The 27,525-nt window shown below is 28.4% G+C and overlaps 7 protein-coding genes and 1 long non-coding RNA gene across 22 annotated transcripts in view; 4 read left to right on the top strand and 4 right to left on the bottom strand.

Moving 5' to 3' along the window:
- Positions 1–33: 33 nt before the first annotated feature.
- LOC125387235 lies at positions 34–5,647 on the top strand. Of its 2 annotated transcripts, none has more exons than XR_007227816.1 (4): positions 34–121; positions 4,320–4,497; positions 4,583–5,328; positions 5,401–5,647. It is a non-coding gene; the product is annotated as an uncharacterized LOC125387235 (long non-coding RNA). The 2 variants fall into 2 exon arrangements; XR_007227817.1 differs by having other exon boundaries at positions 5,387–5,647.
- Positions 296–3,025, bottom strand: LOC100651033 (transcription factor E2F4). The gene is made up of 7 exons (XM_012321096.3): positions 2,825–3,025; positions 2,401–2,510; positions 2,014–2,287; positions 1,706–1,923; positions 1,358–1,467; positions 1,243–1,290; positions 296–1,157 (listed from the first exon to the last, which is right to left on the bottom strand). Exons 1-7 carry the CDS (start codon positions 2,930–2,932, stop codon positions 1,048–1,050), a joined length of 978 nt encoding a protein of 325 aa, XP_012176486.1. The 5' UTR covers positions 2,933–3,025; the 3' UTR covers positions 296–1,047.
- On the bottom strand, positions 3,318–8,964 carry LOC100648200 (transcription initiation factor TFIID subunit 2). The gene is made up of 19 exons (XM_003394598.4): positions 8,750–8,964; positions 8,389–8,443; positions 8,152–8,315; positions 7,849–8,065; positions 7,534–7,772; positions 7,240–7,461; positions 6,949–7,162; positions 6,626–6,877; positions 6,346–6,554; positions 6,020–6,259; positions 5,635–5,884; positions 5,417–5,557; positions 5,145–5,335; positions 4,864–5,075; positions 4,568–4,787; positions 4,342–4,495; positions 4,112–4,267; positions 3,853–4,023; positions 3,318–3,759 (listed from the first exon to the last, which is right to left on the bottom strand). Exons 1-19 carry the CDS (start codon positions 8,791–8,793, stop codon positions 3,514–3,516), a joined length of 3,597 nt encoding a protein of 1,198 aa, XP_003394646.1. The 5' UTR covers positions 8,794–8,964; the 3' UTR covers positions 3,318–3,513.
- A 308-nt stretch (positions 8,965–9,272) lies between these two features.
- On the top strand, positions 9,273–10,804 carry LOC100651715. 2 transcript variants are annotated; one of them, XM_048414765.1, is made up of 4 exons: positions 9,273–9,364; positions 9,627–9,736; positions 9,943–10,098; positions 10,178–10,804. In XM_048414765.1, exons 2-4 carry the CDS (start codon positions 9,702–9,704, stop codon positions 10,566–10,568), a joined length of 582 nt encoding a protein of 193 aa, XP_048270722.1. In that variant the 5' UTR covers positions 9,273–9,364; positions 9,627–9,701; the 3' UTR covers positions 10,569–10,804. The 2 variants fall into 2 exon arrangements, with proteins under 2 accessions (XP_048270722.1, XP_003394672.2); XM_003394624.4 differs by having other exon boundaries at positions 9,322–9,736.
- Positions 10,805–11,302: 498 nt separating this feature from the next.
- LOC100651516 (neuferricin) lies at positions 11,303–13,470 on the bottom strand. 4 transcript variants are annotated; one of them, XM_012321100.3, is made up of 6 exons: positions 13,333–13,470; positions 12,879–12,925; positions 12,229–12,613; positions 11,995–12,135; positions 11,748–11,934; positions 11,303–11,686 (listed from the first exon to the last, which is right to left on the bottom strand). In XM_012321100.3, the coding sequence occupies exons 3-6, from the start codon at positions 12,539–12,541 to the stop codon at positions 11,500–11,502; spliced, it is 828 nt and encodes a 275-aa protein (XP_012176490.1). In that variant the 5' UTR covers positions 12,542–12,613; positions 12,879–12,925; positions 13,333–13,470; the 3' UTR covers positions 11,303–11,499. The 4 variants fall into 4 exon arrangements, with proteins under 4 accessions (XP_012176490.1, XP_012176491.1, XP_003394670.1 ...); XM_012321101.3 differs by having other exon boundaries at positions 12,879–12,907; positions 13,333–13,469; XM_003394622.4 differs by having other exon boundaries at positions 12,879–12,939; positions 13,333–13,467.
- Positions 13,471–13,491: 21 nt separating this feature from the next.
- LOC100650677 (gametogenetin-binding protein 2-like) lies at positions 13,492–17,708 on the top strand. 3 transcript variants are annotated; one of them, XM_012321099.3, is made up of 11 exons: positions 13,492–13,788; positions 14,799–14,964; positions 15,043–15,186; positions 15,260–15,472; positions 15,532–15,735; positions 15,810–15,978; positions 16,053–16,217; positions 16,293–16,382; positions 16,465–16,728; positions 16,809–17,213; positions 17,294–17,708. In XM_012321099.3, the coding sequence occupies exons 2-11, from the start codon at positions 14,864–14,866 to the stop codon at positions 17,468–17,470; spliced, it is 1,932 nt and encodes a 643-aa protein (XP_012176489.1). In that variant the 5' UTR covers positions 13,492–13,788; positions 14,799–14,863; the 3' UTR covers positions 17,471–17,708. The 3 variants fall into 3 exon arrangements, with proteins under 3 accessions (XP_012176489.1, XP_003394664.1, XP_020724097.1); XM_003394616.4 differs by having other exon boundaries at positions 14,774–14,964; XM_020868438.2 differs by having other exon boundaries at positions 14,757–14,964.
- Positions 17,709–18,484: 776 nt separating this feature from the next.
- LOC100651277 (3-oxoacyl-[acyl-carrier-protein] synthase, mitochondrial) lies at positions 18,485–21,553 on the bottom strand. 4 transcript variants are annotated; one of them, XM_012321103.3, is made up of 4 exons: positions 21,458–21,553; positions 20,851–21,017; positions 19,911–20,291; positions 18,485–19,838 (listed from the first exon to the last, which is right to left on the bottom strand). In XM_012321103.3, exons 2-4 carry the CDS (start codon positions 20,969–20,971, stop codon positions 19,096–19,098), a joined length of 1,245 nt encoding a protein of 414 aa, XP_012176493.1. In that variant the 5' UTR covers positions 20,972–21,017; positions 21,458–21,553; the 3' UTR covers positions 18,485–19,095. The 4 variants fall into 4 exon arrangements, with proteins under 4 accessions (XP_012176493.1, XP_048270721.1, XP_012176494.1 ...); XM_048414764.1 differs by having other exon boundaries at positions 20,851–20,973; positions 21,458–21,543; XM_012321104.3 differs by lacking the exon at positions 21,458–21,553 and having other exon boundaries at positions 19,911–20,183; positions 20,851–21,410.
- Positions 21,554–22,533: 980 nt separating this feature from the next.
- The window catches only part of LOC100651950 (telomerase-binding protein EST1A), a 147,341-nt gene continuing 142,349 nt past the window's right edge, over positions 22,534–27,525 (top strand). For 2 of the 5 annotated variants that reach the window (XM_003394626.4, XM_020868400.2), the window contains exons 1-11: positions 22,534–22,656; positions 23,682–24,114; positions 24,186–24,477; positions 24,561–24,839; positions 24,917–25,164; positions 25,294–25,491; positions 25,562–25,694; positions 25,779–25,957; positions 26,063–26,284; positions 26,909–27,235; positions 27,340–27,516. In XM_003394626.4, the coding sequence (XP_003394674.1) occupies positions 22,608–22,656; positions 23,682–24,114; positions 24,186–24,477; positions 24,561–24,839; positions 24,917–25,164; positions 25,294–25,491; positions 25,562–25,694; positions 25,779–25,957; positions 26,063–26,284; positions 26,909–27,235; positions 27,340–27,516 (2,537 nt within the window). In that variant the 5' untranslated portion in view covers positions 22,534–22,607. Of the gene's footprint in view, positions 22,657–22,769; positions 22,858–23,681; positions 24,115–24,185; positions 24,478–24,560; positions 24,840–24,916; positions 25,165–25,290; positions 25,492–25,561; positions 25,695–25,778; positions 25,958–26,062; positions 26,285–26,908; positions 27,236–27,339; positions 27,517–27,525 lie in introns of all 5 variants that reach the window. The other 3 variants (XM_012321105.3, XM_020868399.2, XM_048414762.1) reach the window with 2 other exon arrangements.

Raw genomic sequence — 27,525 nt, 5'->3', positions numbered from 1 at the left:
TTCATATATCGTATAAGTGACTACACATCACAATTTGATTACGTATGAATAGATGATGTTGAGAACAATGCGTAATGAGAGCAAAACAATATTGGAATGCCTGACGTCAGAGAAATTTAAAGTAAGAAGTAGATGTAGGTCTAATTATTGAAATTTAATTTATTCGCTCAAAATGGATGCAAAAAAGTTTTAAATAAAACATTTATAGATAAATTGTTTTTCTATAATTATATAACATATATATAACAGTATTGAAAAACATGACTTCATTATAAAGTAAATTATGGGATCTTGGTCTCCTTAGTTAAACTTTGTTTTCATTTAAGTTTATTTTTCTTAAATAACTATAATATTCACAAACTTAATTAGTGTCATTGAATGCAGTAACAAACGTACAATATACAACATGGAAAGTATATTATAAAGAGAGTATAGATACACATGTACTCATTTACAATAAATCATGATGATCTTATACATGGTCTAAGAGAACAAATTCATACAATTATACAGAGAATGTACATTTTATATTATCTCAAATAATTGTTATCTAAACAAATACGTAAAAAAAATCATACGTAATTCAATAAAACATGTACAAAGCTTATAAAACTAATTTGGACATAATATATCATTCATAAAAATATTTATCTTTTTGAAACTTTCCTTGCATGTAATAACTATAAATAAAAAACATTTTTTCATTTTGAATGCATACAAGGATAAAGTTTGTAAACAAACTTATAGAAATAAATCATGCGTCATACATTATAAAGAATCTGTTAACATTTGGACCTTTTGTTACTTAATTAAACACAATTGCAACAAAATTGATTGTTATAAACATTTTTTTTATAACTTGTATAATTTTTTTATTTCTACTAATAAAAAAATACTGCATGTATTCAATGATCGTTATCCATATCCATTCTTTAAAATTATATACACAGAACAGCCTTCAGAAATTGTCAACAAATTTTTATGCAATTTTGCACATTATTGGCACAGTCTGAACCATTCAATCATTTAAACTATATAACTTGTTACTCATTTTGCTGTAATATCAAACAAGTCACAAATTCCTTCATTTTCACTAAGATTAAAGTGGTAATCTTTTTCACTGGGTGGAGGACTTAATCTTACTAATGGTCCATAAACTGAAAATAAAGTTTAGAAAATTATGTGAATATTATGACTTATTCAATTGTCCAATCCGGATATTGTTATTAACTTTTTACTTACTGTCAGAATAAATTTGATCAAATAATTCTAAGTCCTTTTGAGCAATATCTAAAATTATATCAATCAATTCAATATTATTTGCTATATTTATGTTTTAAGAGTGAATATTATTTACCTGAAGTGCTAACATCCCGAAGTACTATCTTTGCTTCTATTAATTCTGCATCATCCTCTTCATCTTCGTCAGATATAACAGGGTCAGGTTTACTAGTTCCTTTTGGGGGCCTAAGATTTAAAGTGAAATTTGTAATTAAATTATAATTGATAATTGATTTTTTAAAGGATTGATACTGAAGCATATTGCAAATGTAAGATCTATACCAATAGAATAGATTTTTCCTTAATATCTATTCACCCCTATAAAGATCATTTTACTCTATGCTCTCTGCAGATCAAAAATAATATCTTAATATTTTTGATGCGAATAGAGCAAATTTTTTTACATTTATAAAGCTACTTTTACCTTCCAACTCTTCTCTTTGGTTTAACATTAACTTCCTCCTTTTTCTCTTCTTCCTCTTTCCCTCTTTTTGTGCCTTTTGCTTCTTCTTGTAGTCTCATTTCTAATATTTTATTATCATATGTTTTAGCTAGTTCTGGTTGAATCATGTACACCTTAATTTCTCCAGAACTACTTTTTAGAAACATTTCATAATTTAGTTTCTCATCATCTTCAGATGTCTAGCAATAATGATATACAATCAAATTTACTTATATTAATACACTTAAGATTATCCACAAGTATATATTTCTTTAAAACTAAATTAATACCTGTGTTATATATTTTGGTACGCTTAATTCTGTATCAGGTGGAGCTTGAATTCCTAATACAAAATCATCAGGAAAATTTTCTTTAACATCCTCATAAGTAATATATGCATATTTCCTATTAATTAAATCATTCTCTATATTTTTAATACTTTGTTGAATCCATTGAGTATGCATATCTAATAATTGTTCATGATCTTCTAATTTTTTTATTTCATCTTTCAAATCGGTTAATTTTTCACCAACTTCTTGAGTATTACAACCTGGACCTGCTCCTCTGATAATATATTTAGAGCATTATATTAGACATGAGATATACAAAAATGTAATTGTGACATGTTAAAGGATATATAAAGTATTTTATAGAGGATGAACATAAGTGAAACATACTTCCATTGAATGCTATTTTTGCTTTTCTTCTCAATGAGTCCAATACCTTCAAGAACGTTAGTAATATCATAAATTCGTCGTTTTTGTCGAACTTCTAAGATATCAGCTGCCTAGAACATTATAAAATTGCTATCATACGTTATCAAATATAATCGTAAATTGTGTTCTATCTTTTAGGTTATGTAGGATAGCACGTTGAGATATTAAAACTTGCAACATTTTTACTGTGTAATGTTAAATAGAATTAATTTGCGACATAGAAATTATCTACGATAAAAACATATCGCGAATGAATATGAAATATTGACTTCAGTGAAACTTATTTCAAAATTCCCGCAAGCTAGAAATGGCGTGTACGCCCGCGACAACTTAACCTAGCAAGTAGGTTAACTTTTTATACTTAAGCGTTTATGAAAGCACTTACTACTTTTAAATCAAGAACACCATCTTTTGCTTTCTGTAATAAAGTGACAAAACGAGTTGTTAATAGACCAAGAGACTTTTCAAATCTACTTTGTTGATTGTCTGCCATCCTCGAGGTCGTTGTCAAAATTTTCAAAACTCACTATTCCCTTCGAAATTGCCGCAACACCACAGACGCCATCCTAGTTAATGCGCAAGAAGTATTTAAATATAAGCGCGTCTCTAGTGTCGACATACCGTTAAAAATGTTGCTTTATTATCTAAACTAATGCTTTATCAAATGATATTTTCATTTAAAATATTTTTCAATTTTAAGCAATATAACATAGCAATTTTTATTTAGACATATATTTTTAAATAAGTTCACAAATTTTTATTTGGATCAGTTTTATTTAGTTTTAGTGTCTATGCTCAATAATTTGTTACCATTATTCTTTTATATTACAAGGGTGGTTGTTAGTTCAGTCATAATAAAATATAAATAAAGAAAACAGTTTTAATTTTTAATTATTTTATTTAACAAAGTAAATGAAAATAGTTTTTACATAATATATTTAAAAATGCGTATTTACAATTTCTTATACCTATCGTCCTGATTTATAATACATTAGAATATATCTAAATTATATTAAAATTACATAAAATGTAAACAATGTTACTGCTTTAAAAGCTTATGGTACGTTTACTTTATTATGGAAAAATAAATTCGTTAGTAACAGTCGTCGCATCTGGACTAAGACTAGAACTTGCTGAGCTTAAAGTTTCTTCTTTGATCTTTAAATTTGAAGAATCTTTAGTTTTATCTTTTTCTTTATCCTTTTCCTTCTCTTTAACTTTGTCCTTATCCTTCTTCTCTTTATCTTTGCCGTGTTTGTGATCATGTCTATGTTTATGTTTGTGCTTGTGCTTCTTTTTGTCCTTTTTCTTTTTTTTGTTCTACGAGATAAATAATATAAATATATACAAAGACATATAAAATATATATACGAAATAAGAATATTAATAAAGAGAATTTTTAACATGATTTACCTTGTTAACAGAATCACTTTTTTGTTTATGCTCCTCTCCCTCCTTTTTAAACATACCTGGTTCGAAACCTACTGGTCCTGGTGTTCCCATAATACCAGGTAATGATGCAGAATTATCACTATAATATTCTGATTTTACTTTACCATCAGTTACAGAAGGTGTATGGTCATCCTTTTTAATAGACAAATACAAACAATAAATATAATTTTATAACTGTATTTCTAAAACATTGCCTAATTTTATTTTTTTTATTAGTTACCTGTTTCTGTCGTTTTATCTCTGGAATATAATCTACTAAATTAGAAGAACCTGGAATATCTCTATTTGGAGAAAGTTTTCTTTTGCCTGCTCCACTTGTATTTTCAATTTCTACTATCGATGATTCGTGTTTTATATGCGATACATTTGGTTTTATCTAAACATCAAAAGCCAAAAGTTATAACGTATTTTGTAATTACCTAAAACAGGATATCCTTAAGTATAACTTACATCTTGTTCTGGACTTGGAGGTCCTGCTTTTTTTGGTTTAGTAATAGCAGCAAGCTCAGGAATAGGAAGACAAAGTGGTCGCTTTGATCCATATAAAGTGTAATATAAATCAACTAGATCACATCGGATTTTAGGATCATGAGAGAGCATGCCACTGTAAGAATAATTTTATATTGAACGTCTTAAGGAAAAAATTGAAATAAATAGCAATTAAAGTTCAACATACTTAATCAAATTCCAGATACGGTCAACCAATTCAGAACGGTCTAAACGATGTTTATGCGCCCTTTCAAACGGTGGGTTTTCAACCATAAGCCTCACTAATCTATGTTGTACTCCAGGATGAGGATCCATTTCTATCATATCTAACAAAAATTCTAAATCTTCCCATTTACCATCTACTCTGGTAAAGTCTACTAATGCCTCTAAAGCTGCAATCCTAACATCTAAAACAATTATGATAAACTATGAATTTCGGCATTATTAATATGTTTGATATAAAATATAAAACACCTTATATACCTATGAATTGTCCATATGTAGCATATGCTCTAAAAAGGTGAGGATTACTTGGCAGATGACCAAACTTTTGTAAAATTCTAATGACTTTAATACAAGCAACACTGATTGTGTATTTATAGCAAGGTAATAATTTTTCCAAATTTAAATTTCTGGTGACTTCCTCTAATATAGCTTTAGTATCAACTGATAGAGATTCAGCATTAATAGCAGTCCTAAAAAAAGATTAATATATACATAATCACAAAAGTATACTATATGTTACTTTTTAATGTTTATTATACCCTTGCTGCACACTGATTACAGGTGTAACAGTAGCTCCAAGTGCTTCAATTAATGCAGCTCGATAATAATTATCCGAATATCTATTTTTACTGTTGTCATTGTATTTAAATAAATCCATCAAAAAAGCCAAAACTTCTGGCGGGCATATACCGTGAGCATTACGTAAACCAGCCATCGCCACAGGTATAGTCTAAAATCATAAAACAAACTATAGATTACAGATTACGATATAAAATAATAGCCCGTTTATCATAGAAAACATTAGTCAAACCTTTTGTAAAAAATAATGTTGGAAATTTGAGAAATTATTCTGTTTAATTATCCGTCTGCATGAAGCCGAACCAAATAATTTCCGAAATATGGCTAACATTGCTGGTGGGCCAGCCCAAGTTGCAACCATTGCATTAGCTACCTATAATATTTATTAATATAAGAGAATTGTATGTAAAAAAGTAATTTTAAATCATGAATATTTAAAATATAGATAACCTTAGTTAAACAATGTGCGGCTCGTAATCTAACTTTATAATAACAATGTTCATTTTCTATAGTATCAGTTAATGCTAATCGTGTAGCAGGTGTGGCATGATTTTGCAAAGCTTCAATAGCTTCCAATTGCGCAGTAACGTCTCTTTCATGTCTCAATTGATACTGCCACTGATAATCTGGTTGTTCAATTTGAACAGCACGCAGAATTGTCATTTCGGGATCTAGTCTTATCCATAATACAGGCGAATCACTGCAAAAGAAATAAAAATTTATAAAGATTTGTTTTTCTATATGTACTAACTACTATAATTTTTAGTTTAAAATAGGAAAAAAAAATAATTTTAATAATATTAGAATATGCACCATGTATTGAAATAGTGCTTACTCCATAGCAGAAAGGTCCATATCTACTTCTTCTCCAGTACATAGTGGGATCTTCTTCTTTTTATTTCTACGACTTTTACTGTGACATGTTATATCTGCTTTTGCCACAGTACCCTCAATTTGTAGAGTATGTTTAAAAGTACCATCTAATTCTTGAATATTAACTAGGAGTGGACCAACATATTTTCTAATCCCTCTTTGGTTTGTAGTATCTTGTCGAATTTCTAATTCTACAGTATTTCTATATAATACGTTTTACCTTGATAAATAACTAAATTTTATACAAACTTAAACTAAATTTAAAATAAAATCTGCTAATATACGTACCTTTTTCTATTAAATACAAAACTTAAACTAAATTTCGCATGACCACCAGTTCTAACCCACTGGTCTATAAAAACTGCCATATCTTTACCAGTTACAGTAAAAATTGCTTTTGTAAATACATTTGTACTAATTAACATATGGGACCAAAGTCCAGAATCAATTTTTTGTTGCGCAGCATTAGCAGCAAGAGATAATTGTTTGTTGAAAACCTGAAAAATAATAAAATAAGTTTTAACTTATTTGAAATTAAGAATGATATAGTATTTGCCAGAGTATATACTTGTAAAAGTAATTCTTGACCAATCCGATGTTCTAGCATTCTTATAACTAAATGTGCTTTTTTACGAAGTACTTCAATATACTTTGGAGACATCGTGTGTAAATTTCTTATTGGAAAATAAAATCCAGGGTCTGGAGCTCTAGGTATAGGTGCTGGTGTATTAGCTGCAATAGGTAATGGAGCTGGTGGTTGCGAGGGATCTAATATTATACCCCCAAATTGCTCTTCATATTTTACCACTTCTTGCAGTTCCTAAAAATATCAGTGGTATCAAATTTTTAGAAAACTACTTTAATACATGGCAGCAAAAAATATTTACTTACGGATTGTATCCACTCTCTGTATTCGTTATTTCCAAAACATTTCTTTGCATATAAACCAGTTAGATAAGTTGAAATACCTTTAGGTAACCATGTATCAGACCAGTTTTGCATAGATATAAAACAACCAAAAAATTGTTCTGCAACAGCTTGGGCCATAGCTTTTTTTGTAATATAAACTTGGTCAATGATGGAAGTAGAGTGCAACAAGTTTGTACTATAAATAAACAAGCATTTAATGTACAGTTATTATGGAAATATTTAATGTTAAAATTATTTATTTTAATCTCTTACTTTAAGATACTCATAGTAGCATATGCATTTATATCTTCATCTAACTCATCTACAAAAACCTGTTTATAGCAAGAATAAGGATATCTGTTTGATAATGTTTCTTCATAAAATTCAAATGCTTCATGCATATATTTTGCAGAAACTTTTAATGATGGTAGTAATTGTGGCAAACAAAAATGTGTTACTTCATGCATATATGGGTCCACAAATATTTCAAATGGTCTGAAAAAAAGATATATAAAAAATATAAAATTTGTTTACTATATATAAAATTAAAATATATATATAACTTACCCAACTGCAAGTGCAATGTTCGGTGCACATGCTGGTGTATTAAGAACATAATGAAAAGTTTTTCTACGCATATCTGGAGTATATACTACTTCCACAAGATCACCACAAGATACAGCTGTCATAGAATCATCAACAGTAAATTCTAATTTCCACGTACATGGTTCTGCAAAACTATCAATGCATGGAAACCACAATCTTGAAGAATTTTCATAGCTATATGTATACATATGTGCACCTCTCTGCAAGAAATTCTTCAATTGTAAATTTTACATAAAATTAAAATTAATTTTTGCATGCAACAAAAATTTATTATACCTCCGCTAATGTTCCTTCACAATTTGGTACAACAAAATGGACTCCACCCTGAGGCTGTTCTAGAGAGAACTCAATGCTAATTCTTAATGCTCTACCTTCTGCAACTATATGTGCAGCTTCTAATGGAATTTGTACAACCAATTCCCCTGCATTATTATCTGGATCAACTCTTTGTGCTGCTGCTAAATGCATATTAGAAAAGAACTCCAACGATCTTCTAAAGAAATATCAGATGGATGTATTATATACTTTTAACCAAGTTTTTGTTGTATAAACATTTTTTAACTGATTTCAAATACTTACTGCTTGCCATCTCCTTGACAAATATCCAAAAATGGATCAAAATATTGAAAAGGTGCTTCATAAGTATCATTTAAACACACTCTATAAATTCTACATTGTTTTGCATTTAGTTTCACGAGTCTCAATGTATCCCTAAGTGGAACTATTGTTAGTTCTACAAATCCCTGTAAATGAAATAGATTTTTTAAATAAGTTAAAATTAAGATAATTTCAATTAACTGCAATTATTATACTTACGATAATGCTTTTCCTTTGGAAGCTTATACCTGTAAGGCTCAATATTTGATGAGCCGTGAAATGAAAAGAAAATGTTAGTCAATAGTTAATATAATTAATAAAAAAGACAAAAAATTAAATAAATTTGTTTATTATATTAAGGATAACTTAATGTTATGAAATTGTAAAAATTGTAATTATAAAATTTTGTAAACATAACCTTAATATAATAGTATAATTAAATTAAATAGTATAATTTTTCATAGATATTCTACAATTATTTATTAAAATAAATTAGTAAAAATACGTGAAACTTTGCTTATTAGAACTTTGACTATAATTAATACTTTTGTTTACATTACAGACGCTTGGAGATACTTATAATTTATATGGTCGGCTATTATCGGCGGTTCTTTCTTTCTTCATATTTTAAAATTTATATAACATTTATATAATTCTACTACTTCGTTTTAGTAACATATATTTACTTATGTTTTCACGAATTTAACTTCACACAACTACTTTCACGTATTAAAATCAGTAAAGATGAAATTAAGCCATCTTCTCATGTCCATTAGTCACCCAACTACTAGACACGACAGACCAGATCCGCAGACTAAAAAGAAAGTGCCCTCTAGATTAAATCCTTAGATTCTACTAGAACCAACAATATAAAACTATTATAAGCCATGTCATTGTATCACGCCAAATGTAGTTACTGAAAATTCTCAACGAGAATTGATTGTAAATATTCTAATAAATAAAAAAAAAAATCTTTTCATGTGAATCCCACAGGAATATATAAACGTGCATGATAGGAAAGCGTTAGTTGATTTTTCTGTGCCGTTATTGGTTAGTAACTAGTAGTAGTAGTTAGTAACTATTTTAAGTTTTACCAGAGATGGTTTTACTTAAGAGAGATCTGTTACTTTTTATAGTTTAAGTTCAGTATTTTGTGGCGAAATTAATGCATTATAATAGAAAAGGATCAATGACTGTAAAGTATTAAAAATTTGTAATTTGTAATTGTTTCTGTTAAAAAGAAGTTACTTCAATTTTTTTTATTCCATAAAACAAAGAAATAGTATATAAGATATACAGTTTCTGTTACAATTTCAAATATAGTGAATGTTCTGCCTGAGATTATATGTTAACAATTTTCCTTAACGTTCTTAAATATTAAAGAATTGAAGCATATATTACTATGCTATATTCTTAAGATTCTTCTAACAATTTTTCTTCTACTGATTTCACTGAAGGTCATCGATTATGGTTATAAATGACTGATATCTTTAAATAATTTATAAATAAATAAATATATTTAGATCTTACAAATGGATAATATTCAATCAATATTCAATCAAAAAATGTAAGTTTTTGAATAAACAACATTTTTCAAGTTGTTATTTATATATGAAAATATATTTATATGTATTTTATCAATTTTTAATAACTTAATGTTCTGTCAATATTTGTGTATTTGAGAATTTTAATTGAGATAAATTGTTTTAGATAAACAATTTAATATAGTTTATCAAAAAGTAAATTATTGTAAATGCAAATTATATTTTTCAGAAAAGATGCACATAACATAGTCGATACTAATTTACCTGAAGTTATGGCAGGCTTAGAAATGCTTACAGTAAATGCAAATTTATCATCTTCAGAAAACAAGCAAAGACTCAGAAGAAGAATACCTGCAATTGAATCTAATGAGAATCTTAATAGAAGGTACAATAATATTTACAACACAATATCATAATTTTGATAAGTTAATTGTAATTTTATTGCGTAATATATATATTATTAGATGCAGTTTAAGACCAAGAAAAAGAACACGCTCAGAAATGGAAGATAATAGCAGAAAAAGTAAATATCAGACAGAAGAAATTGATTGTAAAGAATATTATTTAAATAAAAATTTAAAAAGAAGATTAAATAATTTGGAAACAATTTATGAAGAAAAAGATGAAACAAGTGAATGTATTGCATATATGAGCGTGAAGAGGTACAAACGTATGATCCAGTTCCAGGAACAACCTACAGATAATAAGTTAAAGAAAAGAAGGGCAAAAATTAAAAAAGTATTCGGATCAAAGATCAATTTCAAACGAAGACGTGCATCTATGCAGATGTTGCTTGATAAATTAAATGTTATTAAAGTAGAATCACCTGCAAAAGTTGAAAATGAAATAAAATAAGAAGACCTACAGATAATAAGTTAAAGAAAAGAAGGGCAAAAGTTAAAAACGTATTTGGGACAAAAATCAATTTCAAACAAAGACGTGCATCTATGGAGATATTGCTTGATAAATTAAACGGTATTAGAGTAGAATCACTTGCAAAAATTGAAAATAAGATAAAGTAAGAAGATGTAAAAACATTAAGTTGTATAAGAAATTTTTTTACAATTAAAATATAACAATAGAAAAAGAAATTATCTTTTTTCTTAATGATACTTAATGATTTATTTATAACATTTTATTAATCCATTACATGAATACTGTATATGATAAAGTAAACACTAATAAGAAAGTTATGTATTTCTAAAAACGAATTTTTACATTAAAACAATAATTAAAGCTTACACGTAATTTTATCTTAAAAACAATATAATTTGTAAATTTATATTAATTTCAAAATTTTTTTTTAGTTATATACATATTTACTAAATTTTGATTATTTAGTGTATTTACATCATAACATCTTTATGTATATAAGGTAGTTTATATTTATATATGAATGTATGGATATTCAACATTTATCTTTTACACGTTCATCAATGAAATGTACGGAATAGATATATATTAAATAATAATAAAAAGTTCTATGAATTTTAAAATCAGTATACAATAAAAGACTCTACATATTAAAAAAAAAATATGAATATTTATTTTAAAAAAATCGTTTAACGATAAAAATAATAACCATTATATTCTTCGTGATAAATATACTATATTTTGTATTACAAATTATTTACAATTTTAAGAATGCTACAGAAGATATAAAAATGATTAGTTTCAATCAGAAAGAATAGTTTCATAGATGTAAGAAACAATCAAATTAAATAAATATTTACATATAATTGTAAATGTCAACATTAAAATTTATAATATTAGTCTTTATTCTTTATTAGTATTCTGTTTTCACGGCACATTTTGTTGAAGATTTTGGACATTGAGAATATTCTCTCAACATGCCTTTGGTCTCTTCATATTCTTTACTATCAAGTTTTACACAAGCACATCTATATTCCTTAGAATTTGGAGATTCAAATAACATTCTTGGTACACCAATCCAATCTCTTTCTATTCCTCCACTAGAAATAAAAGATAGTATTGATTTCAGTAAAATTCTAGATTTTTACACATTGTGGCTACCTCTTTTTAGTACACCATACTACAGTTCCAGAATCTGACTTCCATTCTATGTTACATGGAGGAAACATTTTCTTTTTATGTGCTTCTTCAAATTGTTTCTCCTTTGCATTTATTAATATTTTTTGTACATTATGAGATTCCTCAGTTGGGGAACCATCTTCATTATAATATCTACCATTTAATTTTCCTATTTAAAAAGAGTAAGATAATAAAATAATTGTGAAATAAACACTTAGTTTTTAGGTACCTTTATAAATATAGTTTTTATTATAAAATTGGACCCAATCATTCAGTGCTTTAACTTGGTGTATAGATAATGAGGAGATGTCATCTGTTAAGCCCTTATCATTAAATTCTCCAGTAATAAATGCTAAAGATGCATCGCGACCTGCAAATACATAAATACCTATACATATACATACATATATATATATGTGATTTGTAAATACATTGACACATGCAATGTTATAAAAGATTATACCAGTGAATACATGATAAGTTGCACCAGGACCATAATGTTTTGCACCTTTTGTGACATCAAAAATTTGACCTAGTATTGAAATGTATAAACCATCTTTCAAATTTGTATATTTCTTAAGTTCAGTTGATGTAAATACTTTCTGATTTGTATTTTTGTTTAACTCTATATTTGATTTTTTAAGATCACAGTACACATTTTTAATAATATTTAACCATTTGTCCAAAAAATTAAATTTTATGCCATTCAAGTAATCATTTGAGTATAATAAAATAGATGCAAATAATGGTAATAACCAAACATACTTAGGTAACATAATTCTTTTAACAAAATTTTAAGCAGATTCGTTAATAAATTAATAGTGTTTGGAATGTAGATGCTATGCACGCTGTAAATAAAAAATTTAATAATGAAGAAAATGAGAAATTAAAAAATTAACGTAAATGTTTATGTTTCCCTTCATGTAATAAAATATTAAAATGAATTTGAGGTAATGATCATAATCTAAACATAAAAAGTTTTTAATTATTGAATCTAATATAATCTGTTGCCATACTTTTTACATAATTTTTTGTGGAAAAAACGAATAAAGAGATGTACTATATCAGAATATGTGAATATATTTTAGGGACAACTTCTTATTTAGTACTTACTGCCTTATGATGTATCAGTGGTAGATGTCCTTAAATAAATCGGCGGGCTATATAAATTTTTCTTTGATAAATTAAATAATTTTTATTTTAATAATTTAGTACATATTATATTTTATTATATTTTATGAAAGTACGTATACAGTAATGCGTATTTAAATAAATGTTTGTTTTTCTATATGGTAAACAAGTATACTAAATTGTTTTAAGAAGGTATTACGCTTAATCAAAATATTGTTAATCATATTGATATTTTTATTTAATAAACTATATGTATCATAGCATTTCGGATTTGTAAATTACTAGGTAGAAAATGATAAATAAAATCATTAAATGTAATTAAATTAGGAATGATATCTATAGACACATAATTTTAATAGAAAATTACGAAGATTTCATATTATTGTGTGAATAAACGCAAAAATTATGTGAAGATGGCAGGTACACTTAAACATACCGTTTAACCAAATCTATTTAAAATCACAAGAAAAGAATTGTATATGGAAGAAACGTTAGGAATGATTTATGATTACTTAAATGTACTAGCGGAAAATGTCCTTGAGCGACCAATGCACATGATCTCTACTATACGATCTCTTTAGAATAAGGATAAAATGACGCACAGAGGGAAGCGGGACAATGCACGCAGGGCGGAAGTGAGAAACCACTCGTTGCAAATGGCAGACGTATGATAGTGTCTACTTATTTTTCTGGTATAGTTGTACCAGTGGATTACAATTATTCGTGGTCGTATATCGTAACGGGCTTCAAGATTGAATATTGTCGCATTGGTAATTGTTATTAATAGAAGAATTCAACAGTGATGGCGAAGTTAGTGGACGTTTGGCGGGACGATGACCCGGTCGATTTGACACGAAGACAAATGCCGTTCATTGTCGATGAGAATCTTACGGTGAATATAATCTTCTTCTATCATTTGTTTCTTAATTACAGTTTGTGGTTACTAAAAGCTTAAAGTTCAACAGGACTTACGTAATGGCATCCCATGATATTTCTGACTTAACCTAAACGTGGCAATGAATGCATGCTTATACCATAATTAATTCGGTGTGTTATGTTTGATATCAGTGCTCTGCTTAATATTTACTGATTACTGCCACTTCATAGAATTGAAATTTTCGTAATCATTTTCAATCTTTATTTGAACACACGCGTTTATCTTGATTTTAAAGTTATTTGTTTTCTTTTTGAAAAAAAATGTCAAAATGATTTGTTTTTTTCACTCTTTGATTAAATACCATTGAATAAATGGAAATAAACATGAAAATATGAACTATAAATTCATTGATAAAAATGTTGATGATATACTATATTTTTATTTCATATATAAGAAAGACTAAAATAAATACAAATATATAATTTTAATAAAATATCCTATATATATTTCATTTGTTAATTGTAATTTTTTTAATTACTCAATTTAATTTTTTTCTAATTACACAAATTATCCAATTGCACTAAACAATTATTAATCGTTTAATAATTACATAAAGTTTATATTTTCCATGTAAAATAATATATATATAGATACATACATACAGTGTTGTGAATAATTACAAACTCAAACACTTTTTTTGTTATCTTTGTCTAAGATTTCTGACTGATCATGTTTGGATATGTTTATAATTAGATAAAACTTTTGTATGTAAATAATTTTTTGTTTTTATCTGTAAATACAAACTGGTTATTCAATGTTATAAAGCTAAACTCACATATTATTATATTATAAATTATATGTTTAGAATATATTATAAATTAAATATATAATTACATTATAAAAAGAATATGCTTTTTTTCATAAGTACAATTCAGCTTTAATGTTCAAGAAAGAATAAAATTAAATTTAATCTTATAATGTAGTATTTAATTTTCTGTAGATGGTTATGGATATAAATGGTTTAGGAGCAATCTGTGATAGTCCATTAGTTTGTGGTAAAGATCTGGATGAATTTACAAGAAAACTTAATATGCTTACAAAAGAAGAAATTAAGGCCTCATTTGAAGTAACATGCAAGGATATGCTTGCAATCTTAGGCCAAGCTGTACCATGTGTTGGTTGCAGAAGAAGGTATAATAAAACATTTAAATATAATATATATATTGAATGTGTTAATTTTTTATATTAATTGGTATTGTATACATTTAGTGTTGAGAGATTATTCTATGACCTCATGAAATCAGGACATCCAGCATTAGATCCACTAGTGATTACACCTGAAGGTTTATTATCAATAAAAGATGATGTTTTAGAATCACCACAGTTGCTCTGTACAATGTTGCAAGGACACAGGTAATACAATATATATGAATATATATTGCTTGAATATATTAGAGATATTCAATAATTCTAATATTTACTATAGCACTAGGTTAAACAGTTTAGTTGAAGGCCAACCTAGAAATAAAAAATCACGAAGATGTGTATTACATTCATTAGAAATTCAGCGTATGAGACCTCCTCCAAGTGCATGGAAAGAAGTATGGGATTGCATGGATCATTCATGTCGTTTAGCACTTTCATTGATTGAAAGTAATAGCCTTGAGGCTACTTTGGATACGTATTTACGTAAACATCGGTAAGTTCATAAATTTTTATGATTGTCTACAAATTTTTGTATCATATCTACAATTATAGATTTTGTGGCGAATGTCGGACAAAGGTACTGCTGGCATTTTCTCTGTTAACAACAGAGCCTGAACCAGAGAAAGAAAAAGGCTATGTTGCTTCTTTATATTATGGGATCAGACGTTGCATACGTGATAGACATGTACATATACCTACAAATCCATATTTTATGGATAATCTTATGGGACGTATACAGCCAGAATTGATGGGGAGGTATAGACCTGCAAGATATTGTCATTCATAATTATATTTTGTAATTCAGTTGTAAAGTAACCTTTAAATTACAGGGAACGACATGCAAAAACGTTAGAAATTGCTCAAGAAGAAGTACTTACATGTCTAGCAATGTGTGTTGCTGAACGCTTGCATAGAATTCATAGACGATTAAGAGAAGAGGAAACTGTATGCAAAGTATTAGCTGCTGTTGCAGTAGATGCATTATCTAGGAATTTTCAAGTATAATTGATAATGAAATTTTATATTACTAAATTAATAGAATTACTTGTAAATGATTATGTGATTCTTCACAGATGGCTGTAGAAGTCAAACAAGGTATTTCTCAACTAGAACTTCTCTATGAAGAATTAACAAGAGAAGAAATAGCAAAACAACAGAGACGAGAAAAGTTACGTTTAAAACGCAAAAAGAAGAAAGAACGACGATATGAGATAGAAGAAAAAGAAAATACATGTGATGTATGCTATTATCTGTAAATTTAGACTTCCCAAATTTATGTATTTAATATTCTGACATAAATTAATTATTATTAGTGTTCAAGCAAAAAGCAAAGTGGTAGTAGCGATACGCCTTGTGCTTGTGGGGATTCAAAACCCACAACGCAAAACATAGATCAACATAAGGTAGATAGACTATTATTATATTTCTTTACTTAATTATAAATGTATGTATCTATTATTAATAACCATTGTTTGTCTATTGCAGTTACAAGTATTAGATCCAAAAAATAAGGGACCACCTACATGTAAATGCCCAGACTGTGTAAAAAAATCGAAGTCTGGTATATCACGATCACAAAATCAAACACAATTAGCATTCCCCAAAAAATCATCAAATATGCAAAAAAATACAATTAAAAAACATTCTGAATTAAAGACCAAAATTTCTGCAAATCAAACAAAGAAAAGTAATATACCTGTCAAAAACCTTTCTGAAGAAGAATTATTTGATGCGTGTGAATCGTGTAAGGTAATAATTTAATGTGTCAATACATGTTCTGAATATCGTTTATCGTGCGTTATAAGATTTAAATATCTTTTATTGTATAGGATCTTTCGGAAAAGATTGAAAATGATCATTGGCATCATCTAGGAGATTATAAAGATTCAATGACTAAAGGAATAGTAGATGCTTGGATCGGAAAACCAGGCAAGAGATGTAATATGTGGATAGAAATGAAGAAACGTTTCGAATTGTCAATCTCAGAAAGGAAAAGTCGTTCTTCAAGTGAACAATCGTCGCAAGATTGTGGTTATTCGTCGGAGCATAACATTAGCAGTTCTTCCCTTCCTAGTACTCCAGAAGGATCGGAAGTAGCTTGTAGCGATGGATGTTGTAACCATGAGAGGGACTGTCACGATATAAGACCATCTGAAAAACTTGTTCATTCCAGTTCTGGTATCTCGTTGTTAAAGGAAAGGGGTGGGGGTTTAACACTTACACAAATGTTAGAAGTAAGTGCGTAATTTGTTCAAATTCAGAATTTCATCTAGGACTTTGTTTTTATCTCCAATATGATTTGTTTTTTTTTCAGGATTCTTATTTATCAGGCGACGAAGAAAAAGAAAGTTATATTCCAGCTGAGGAAGTATTGGAATTTAAATCTCGAATGTGCCAAGTCCTTGAAAAGCGACAAGAACTGCGTCAAACACTGAGAAGACGTTTTGCTATTTTATGCAGTCATCACAAACCTTTTACCATTCCTAATTAAGAATTCCTACTAGGTACAGTTACTTAATAGGATACAATCTTTCTTTTTTATATTGATTTACTGCCAGTAGATAAACAGGAGTGCAATAGATGTATTTCATATAACTGTTATCATTGGATGTCAAACTTCCTATGTGAATAAGATATTGTTGAAGATATACATCGTACGAACATCGTATGGTATGGTTTATCTGTAAGCAAAGAATTGCATCTAATAAACTAGAGGTACCAAGAAACAATTATGCCTTGAATTCTGTTGTTTTCTATGTAGCTGAATTTATAAAACTAAAAGACATTTGTAGATCAAAATTGTAATTGTAAATGAATGAAAGCAAAGTTTGTAGTCAAATATTAATTCTGAAAACTGGATTAAAAGAAATACATATGAATTGTTGCATTAATGCACAGATATTTGTCAGTGATCAGAATTATGAGACTGATTTCTACATGCTTGTATGTATGATTAAATATTAAATGATAATTTTTGTGAGCATGTATTGGTCATAAAATATGGCGAATAACGATCAACTGCACGTAGTAAATAATTGTATAAATTACTATGTACTTTTAAGAGGATTTTATTTTTTTGGATTTGTTTCCTTGCAAAATGAATGTAAATGTTGTAATAATAAAATGGCCAAGAAATATTAAATATTAATACAAAATAAATATTGTATTCCATTATGTATTATATTATTTCAAGTTATATCTTTTTTGTACAATTTTCTATAATAATATAAAATATTTTGCTTTCTTCTCAGATAATATATTACAAGAGTTTCATATTATACATTAGATAAAAGTATTAAACATATTTAAACTTCAATCTCAAATGTATTTTCTTATAAAAAAGTAAAATTATGCATATATATCGTTTTTCAGATGCGACCTTCGCCGTGTGGAGCATTTAAATGGGAACACAGAAATATCTCCATTATTAGTGGTCATATGAAAAAACTCAAGAGTTAAAAATTATACTGCTTAGTAATGGTAGATAAAATTTTTTCTGGAAGTCATTCTTTTATGAGATTTCAATATCATCGTCGTCTGTTTTATTAGGGTCGTTTATTTTAATAGATTAATCAATCCATCTCGGTATTTCTTATAAAAAGGTAAAAGGTGTTTATGTTTATGTATGAGCTAGCTATTGTTTAGTTTTAGTTTTAACTTTAATTTTGTCAATTATAATATATGAAAGACAAGGGAAGAAACGAAGCGGTATTTTCGTGTTTACATTGTCTTTATCTTTTATACATTTGACAAAATTAAGGTTAAAACTAAAACTAAACTAATAGCTTTTGACATAAATAGGATAATATATTTTTATAGAGAATGAAGAGATGAATTGATTAATATATTAAAAAATACGATAATCTTAAAATCTCATTTAAAAAAAATGAATTTTAGAAGAAATTTTATTTACTATTGTATGTGCCCTTCTAAATAATATAACTTTGTGCTTTGGAGATTTTTCAGACAACTGCTAGTAACAGAAATATTTCAGTGTTCCTATTTAAATCCCCGCCATCTATATATGTATTAATTAATGTACATTGAGGAATGACTAGTTTGGACTACGTCGTGTATTATGCTTCTTTTCAAACTAGTTTTAGTTTAATGATCAACTTATTCATTATATTGTGCAAAGCATAAGCATGCATTTGTTCCACCAAAACCAAAAGCATTTTTTAATGCCACGCGTCTAGAGGTTGTATTCCAATTTTTCTTTATATTAGGAGCAAAATTTAAGGATGTTTCTGTATCCAAATTATGCAAATTTAATGTTGGTGGAATTACACTCTCTTTTATTGCCAGAATAGTAAAAACAGCTTCTAAGTTTCCTGCTGCACCTAACAAATGACCGTGTGCACCTTTTGTACTAGAGACAGTTACGTTTTTACTATGTTGTCCCATAAATGATTCTATAGCTTTCAGTTCAATACCATCACCTAAAGGGGTTGAAGTTGCATGTGCATTAATAAAAGTTATTTCTACAGTTTCTATACCGGCATCTTTCACCGCTCTGTCCATGGCTAATATAGCACCTGTACCATCTTCACTAGGTGCAGTCAAATGTGTTGCATCACCAGATAAACCATACCCTAACACTTCTGCATAAATATTAGCTTTTCTTTCAAGTGCATGATTTAATTCTTCCAACACTAGTATTGCAGCACCTTCTCCCATAACAAATCCATCCCTATCCTTATCAAATGGTCTTGATGCTTCATACGGAAAATCATTTTTGTTAGTACTCAATGCTCGAAGTCTACAAAAAGCAGCTATAGCAAGAGGACTGATGCATGCTTCTGCCCCACCACATATCATTACACTTGTTTCTCCCCCACGAATAAAACGAAATGCATCACCTAGAAATTGGTTATATTACATAATCATAGTAAACAGAAAATATTTTTGATCTTTGTTCAAACTTATAATACCAATTGCATGTGCTCCAGTTGCACATGCTGTTGACACAGAATGATTCGGGCCACGAAGACCATATTTAATACTAATTTGTCCTGCAGCCATATTTGTTAATATTCTTGGCACAAAATAAGGACTAACTTTGTTATATCCTTTTTTTAAGGCTTCGTATGTTGTGCATACATCAATTAAATCTATCATTCCAATTCCTACTGCTACTCCTGTATCTCGTTTATCAGTTTCATTGTTTGGTTTCCAATTTGCATCATTCAATGCTTCTTCTGTAGCTATCAAAGCATAAGGAGTAGCTGGGCACATTGTACGTAATTCACTTTTTGTAAAATATGAATCAATATCCAATTCATCAGGACCATTTCCTTTAGGTACTAATGCAGCTATCAAAATATTATTGTATTATATATAGGATAATTCACAAATGCATACTTTAGATGTTGAATGTACACATTAAAATAAATAAGAAACATAATATAATCATATATTCTACATAATTGCTTACTTCAGCATTGAATGTATATATTGCAGAAGCTTGTCATGTCTTGAATTAGATAGAGTTTTAGAGAATCAATATTATGTCCTTGCAAGTTCATTATTCATGTATTGTAGAAGTAGAAATAAGAAAAATTATAAACTGTACACAGATCAAAATATGTTTCAATTGTGTATACAACAATATTAAGACTTGCAATGTATATATTGAGATACAGGACAGACTTTGAACATTTTCCTTGATCATCTATAACTTAAAAACTAAAGTACATAAGACATGTGTTCATATGATGTCTTTTACTTATTTCAATGTGTAGATTCATTCCCTGAAGTATGGATATGTATTTATGAATCACCCTATATATTGGAAATTTATTATAGAATGTAAAAATTTGAGATATTTATACAAATTTATTTAGAACACATAAAGATATATAAAACACTTACCAACTTTGCAAGGTAGCTTGTCATATTCCGGATTAGTCAATTTGGTGATACCTGATTTAGAATTAATAAGCGCTTGCCAAGCATTTTGTACACCAATTCCCAGAGGACATACTATACCCATTCCTGTAACAACAACTCGCCGTTTGCATCTTGCAGCGGTTGTTAATCTACGATTAATAATAACAAGCGGAGTAAACATTTGACCGATAAGAATAAGTATTTGAAAGAAATATATAGTTTAACTTCGGCTTAGGGAATATAAAATTATCGACTTGTTTTTTGTTATTTAATATTTTTCGCCGCGGAGAATGAAAAAATGCTAGCCTTAACTCTATAAATTCAGCGGTTCAGGAATTATGTGTATATAAAACCGAGCATTTTTAACGCATTGTACAGGTTAGTATGACACCATATTGTTTCTATCCATCATGTGATTGGTCCGTACAGATAAGCATTGAATTGAACTTCATCGAATATCAGTTTATATAGGTTTGTATACATAAATGTAATCGGTCGCCTCATGGCGCGATGTCCGGAGAATAAAACGTAACTCAAACCTGTCCAAATGTATAAAAGTCTACGTGCTCAAACCTAATCCAATACTCACGATTTAAAATTCCGCCACCCACGTGCATTTGTTTACAGTCAGCGACTCTACTCATTGGACGAATCATGGATAGAAGCCAACATGGCGTCAAATTAACGTGTAAAATACGCTAAACTTCTGTGATAAAAACGCTAAACTTTACATATACATAACTTTCGAATCGCTAGATTCCTAATGTTAAGACTTGCATTTTCGGATTCTATGTGTCAAAAATTGTTATAATATATATAAAAAAGAGACAATAATTTTATGTCCCCTAAACTGAAATACAGCTAAATATATTAAGGTTATATATTATTATACCATTACTTTCTACTAGGAAAAACTCAATATTTTACGTTTTACAGAAGTCTCTTTTATGTTCATTTTACATATAATAATTGGCAACAAATATAATGTAAATACCAAGTAATCCTTAAAATATATGCAATAAGAATATTTTTGTAGAATACAATAGATATATAACTAAATATGACGCAAAAATCTATAATCCCCAGTATTTATTTAATCTTAATTTTATAAAATTGATTTTGTATATTTAATACCAAAATGAAATTTTGTTACTGTTATCTATAGTTAACTTTTCATGAATGTGAAATAAATTGTTTAATATGTATAATACTGAAATATATGCATATACGTACAATATGTATATTTGTATATATATCATTAAATATCATTTATCTGTTACGATTATTTATAGTGTTATTGGATAGGTATTACGTTACTATTATGAGCATTATATTAATTTATTTAATTATTATGTTCCTATCAAATATCATAGAAAATGTTTTAGTCGAGTGTGATAAATTTTAAGAAGATCGTTTTATTCTGTTTGAATAAACAGTTATAAAAATTACTTTAATGTGCAATATATAAACTGTACTATTACATTTTGTAAACTAAAATCATATTTTACAATTAAATAATATATTTGTTCATAATTATTTTTAGTAATAATAAAATATTTAAATAAACAATAGAATAGTTCATTAATTTATTAAGTAGTATGTAAAATCTATTTCTGCTAGCATTTTTTATTGTTTATTGAAATTAATTAGTAATTAATTCTAGAGCTTTTGTATCAACGTAATACATGATTGGAAGTAAATTCTGATTTTAAAAAATTTGGATGTGATTGTACTTCAATATGGCGAACCGCGACAAAGGACGCAAAAAGTGGGGAGAATTTTTACAAGGTACCTTGAAAAAAATTATTTCGCTGAATAATATAAATATCTTAATTTGTAATCCCGTGATTATATTTCGTGTGTACGTAATAAACACACATGCCCCTTTTCAATTCTGTTAGGTGCATTTACAGAGCTAACCTCACCAAACAAGCTAACCTAAAAATACAGCGGGAATTATGCTGTGATATGTTGTGAAATTTAACCAATGTAAGAAGTAAATTTAGCATATATTATAATTCGTATTAGATTTTTATAGAAATTGCAAATTTATCTTGAGCAGTTAAGGGTTATATAACTTTTATTCCTAATTCTCGTAAATTGATAACTTCAGTTACTGTCAAGAGTGTCAACAATCACTATTAGTTATTGCACTTAGCAAAGTGTTATATTTAACTAATAGCAATACTTAATTATCGTATATGAACGAACTTCTGTCATCTAATATGCTAAAAACATTGGAAAAGACTATTACAGTTATAGATACATTATACATATACCTCCAACCATAATTTAATAAATTTTAGAGCAATCATTTATGACTGAAATATATAACTTATATATGGAATATTAATGCTTTCATAAACAAGAATATTGTATTTATTCCTTATTCAATTTGTGATATGAATTATTTATTTATTTTTTTTCATAATATTCAGTATATTTACTGTATAATATTACTATAATAAGTATAATATTACTATCGTGTAAGATCTAGCAATTTTAATATGTTTTTGATTTAGATATATCTTTAAGTTTAATCTTTCAGTTTAAACAGTGATAATGTTTGAACATTGATTATGAACATATTATCATTTATTAAATTTCATTTATTATAATGCTATACATATTAATAAATAGTTAATAACTCCAAACACAATTTCATTTATATTTAATTTATTCAACATATTATTTTTAATTTTGTATATACTTCAAATTAAACTAAATTATAATGTTGTAAGGATAAATATAATATATTAGATAATTAAGATATACGTACTTTACTTAGAAGATGTGAAATTTTATATTTCCAGATAATTCAAAATTAGAAGAGGATAGGTCAATAGGAATGAAAGGTGGAGGAAATAGAGCACCTCAAGCTTTATATAGGCCAGGAAGTGGACCTCTTCGAAAATCAGGAAGATCTTCAGATGATTTAGATAATGAAAATATTTCACGGGAGAAACCTAAATCTAGCTCCGTCCAACATCGTTTAAAACAGTCACAACTCAATAAATCCAACCAAAATCAAAATAATCCACCATCATCTCAAGTTAAAAATGTAACAGAAAAATTGAATGATCTAAATATTAATTACAGAAGCGTTACAAACATTGAACAGGCACAAGGTTCTTCTCAAAATAGTAATTCTGGAGATTCAAGAAGGAAAACTAAGAAACCAGAACAGCTATTATATGTACCTAAAAAAGTAAAAGAAGCATTAGCTGAACAAGATGTAACAAATAGGTGAATTCCATAAAATATAATTTTGTTTTATTATTAATGGGTTGAATAAAAATATAATTCTTATCTCTTAGATCTCCCAATCAAGGAGGTTGGGATCAGGATCAAGAGAGAGAGCATAGTGAAGATCGTGATTCTCATTCGAATCGTAGTCATAAAAGTGATAGTCAATGTAATCGGTTAAGTGGTCATGGTAGAAGAAATAGCGAAAGTGGAAGTAAAAACCGAGATGAGCATGATAAAAGATATTCAGGTAATCGAAGAACTCGGCACGGTAATGAAAATGAAGAGCGTTGGCGATCTGACTCTCCTTTATCTAACAGAGGTTATGGAAATAGGAAAGATAGTTCTCGTGAAGTTAGACAGGTCTGAAATAATAAGTTGATATTTTACATTGTCCAAAGAATTTCTTTATAAAACTAATTTACAATATTTATTTATTTGTTTAGGGTTCAGAACCTCTTTTTGCAACAACGAATCACTTAAATGATTTCAATCGTACTAGAGATACACGTAGTGTAGAACCTGCTGGACATCCAGAAAAGTTTCAAGGCAAACCACCATCAGGGAAATGGGGTGGTACTAAAGATAGTTTGCCAAAAAAAGTAAAAATAAAACGCTTACCACCTAGACTTCAGAAAAAATACTTTTTGGATAATGGTTTGCCCTTACCACCAAGTTCCTCACCGTCTGAAGATACATGGAATAGCAATAGTGCTTCATTTCAGGTAAAATTAATATTATCTTATAAAATTTGATTAAACTTTGTTAAATTTTTTGTTAAATGTAAATTATCTTTTTAAAGGCACCGTCAAACTATAATTTTCCACCTGCAATGCAACATTCACAAACGATGCAAAGTTTACCTCCATCTGGTCCATTACCTCCACAAACTAGCTGGTCTAATACAACACCATCACGAGCTAGAGGTAGAGGTAGACTTAGACCAGAAGATTTAGAAAGTTCAACAAACGTTTTTAGGTGTGTTACACCTGATCAGTATTCAGCTCCAAGTTCCAGATCTCATACACCAAGCCAAGAATTTATGCAAAGGTATATAATTTATATAATTATAGGAACATAATTTATAAATGTGTATTATATTTTGTGATATTCTTAATATTGTATTTTATTATATGGACAATAGCAATTTAATATAATTTTCGTATCTTTTAAAAGTAGATCTTACGATCGTCGTGGCAGTAATAGTACTATGTATACTAGTATGGAAAGTTTAAGTCGAGTAGATAGTTCAACGATACCACCGCCATCATCAGCATCACCCGTTACTTCAATGTCCAGTGTAAACAAACGTCAAATATCGCCAGAGAGTCATCGTCGAGGAATATCTCCATCTCCAGCTTTTCACCGCACTCAAACGTAATGATTATTTATAAATAAATATTTATGTTTCTAATATCATTATTAATTATGTTTTGATTTTTTTAAGGCAACGGTGTAGCAATACATCTGAGCGTAATACAATACAAGAAAAAAAGAACGGTCAACAAAATTCAGGTGTCAGTTCATCAAAAGGTGAATCTATCAACACTGCGTTAAATATATCTGTTGAACATCCATTTGTAAGTATTTCATTGTAAATTGTAAATACATTTATCATTGTGCAGAAACATATAATCGTATTTGAATACATATATTATACATAGGATTGGAGTGAAGACGTTGAATTAAGTGAGAAGCTAGAAGCTGAGCGTGCAAGTCGTAGTTCATCTGTATTGAGTTTACGTGAAAATGTTAATGTGTCAGGAAATGAAACTACAACAAGTAGTCATAATCGACGTAAAAAAAAAAAGCGTGAGAAGAAACACGCGGTAGATCAAGGAAGGTAAGAATTGCCAAAATTTATAGCTATTATTTATATACTTTACAATTTACATATTAAGAATAGGAATTTATTTTATAGTAAATTTATTTTCCTATATGTTTTAAGGAGTAATAGCATAGATAAAGCTCGTGTTAATAGTCGTGATCGGCAAAATAATCAGCAAAATAGAGAAAATGATAACTATAACAATAATCAAAAAAACAATAACAGTAGTAGGAGATATGACCACAAAAGACACCGTAATATTATACAACGTAGTCGAGAATCTAGCAAAGATAGAAGTTATCGTGGTGGTAATCGAAACTTTGATGACCTTCATCGACATAGGTATGTATATGCGAGGGACGTCCAGAAAGTAATATCCGTTTTAAAGTTACAACAATATAAATGCATTTTGAAAAGTTTTCTTCATTTATAACTTTATTATTATACTTTATATAATACTTAGCTATTTTTCAATACAACCACCGCTTCTCCGTTACACTTCTGCCACGAGTTCAGATAACTAGTGTTTCACGTCCTTTAAATCAGTGTTTCCTACAAGGCGTTTCATTCATCCAAAAACTCTTTCAATTTTGCTCGTCTTTTTTTTAAATCGAAAACTATTGTAATTTGGCGGTACATTTATTTTGGACGAACGTTTTCAGCATTCGAAAGGTGCAAAGGTATGACAATCCATCATTGGCGTGATTTTCAATTTGCATCGCTATTTTAAACGTATGAAACAAGGACAGTACTAGTTATTTCAACACGAAATTTCATATGGAAATTTCATATGCCAGCTTATGAATAAATCCTTCTATAAGCATATTCCATTGTTTTTTATAGCTTTCATACATAAACAGGTATTACGTTCTGGACAGCCTCATATAAATTGTTTTAAAAAGCATATATTTTGTGTTGTCTAAGTTAGGAATTAATATCATTATTTTATTGATACATGACTTTCAGAGCGTCCGATCGATATTTAGATGAAAATTGGAGAACAGGTAGAAAAATGTCAGTTTGTGATTCTGACGATGGCCGACAAACACCTAGTGTTTCTTCACATTCTGTCACGTTAGCAAATACTTTAACAGCACATCAAGCATCACCCACTGGATATACCAGTTCTCAACCACCGGGTGTTTTGGTGTTACCTGATACTAGCCAATCTCCGCCTAATCATCAAACTTCGAGGCAACAAGGAGTGCAACAACAAAGAACGTTATTTGATCCCAATAATCCTAATAAGCCAATCGTTATTACCTCTCCTAGTAGTAGAGCAGCAGTACAAAGGTATAAATATATAAAAAAAGTTTTTTGTACTTCTTAATTCTTTATTAAGTTAATTAATTTCTTTATAATAGAATTAATCGATTTATTGAATGTTTTACATTCAGAGAAAGTGAAATTACATCTCAAGGTTCAAGTATACCAGTGTTTCAATCCCATGGGGGTATTAGTTCTACTCATCATAACTTCCAGGGAACGCATTTGGATGGCGTGCCACCACCATACATGACAAATGACCAATTTGGAAATATAAGACCTTCATGGTATGATCCTTACTCCGATAGGTATGTAAA

The sequence above is a fragment of the Bombus terrestris genome, chromosome 3 (assembly GCF_910591885.1).
Source record: "Bombus terrestris chromosome 3, iyBomTerr1.2, whole genome shotgun sequence".
NCBI lineage: Eukaryota > Metazoa > Arthropoda > Insecta > Hymenoptera > Apidae > Bombus > Bombus terrestris.
The sequence above is the reverse complement of the archived record's forward strand: the minus strand, read 5'-3'. Positions and strand labels throughout refer to the sequence as shown.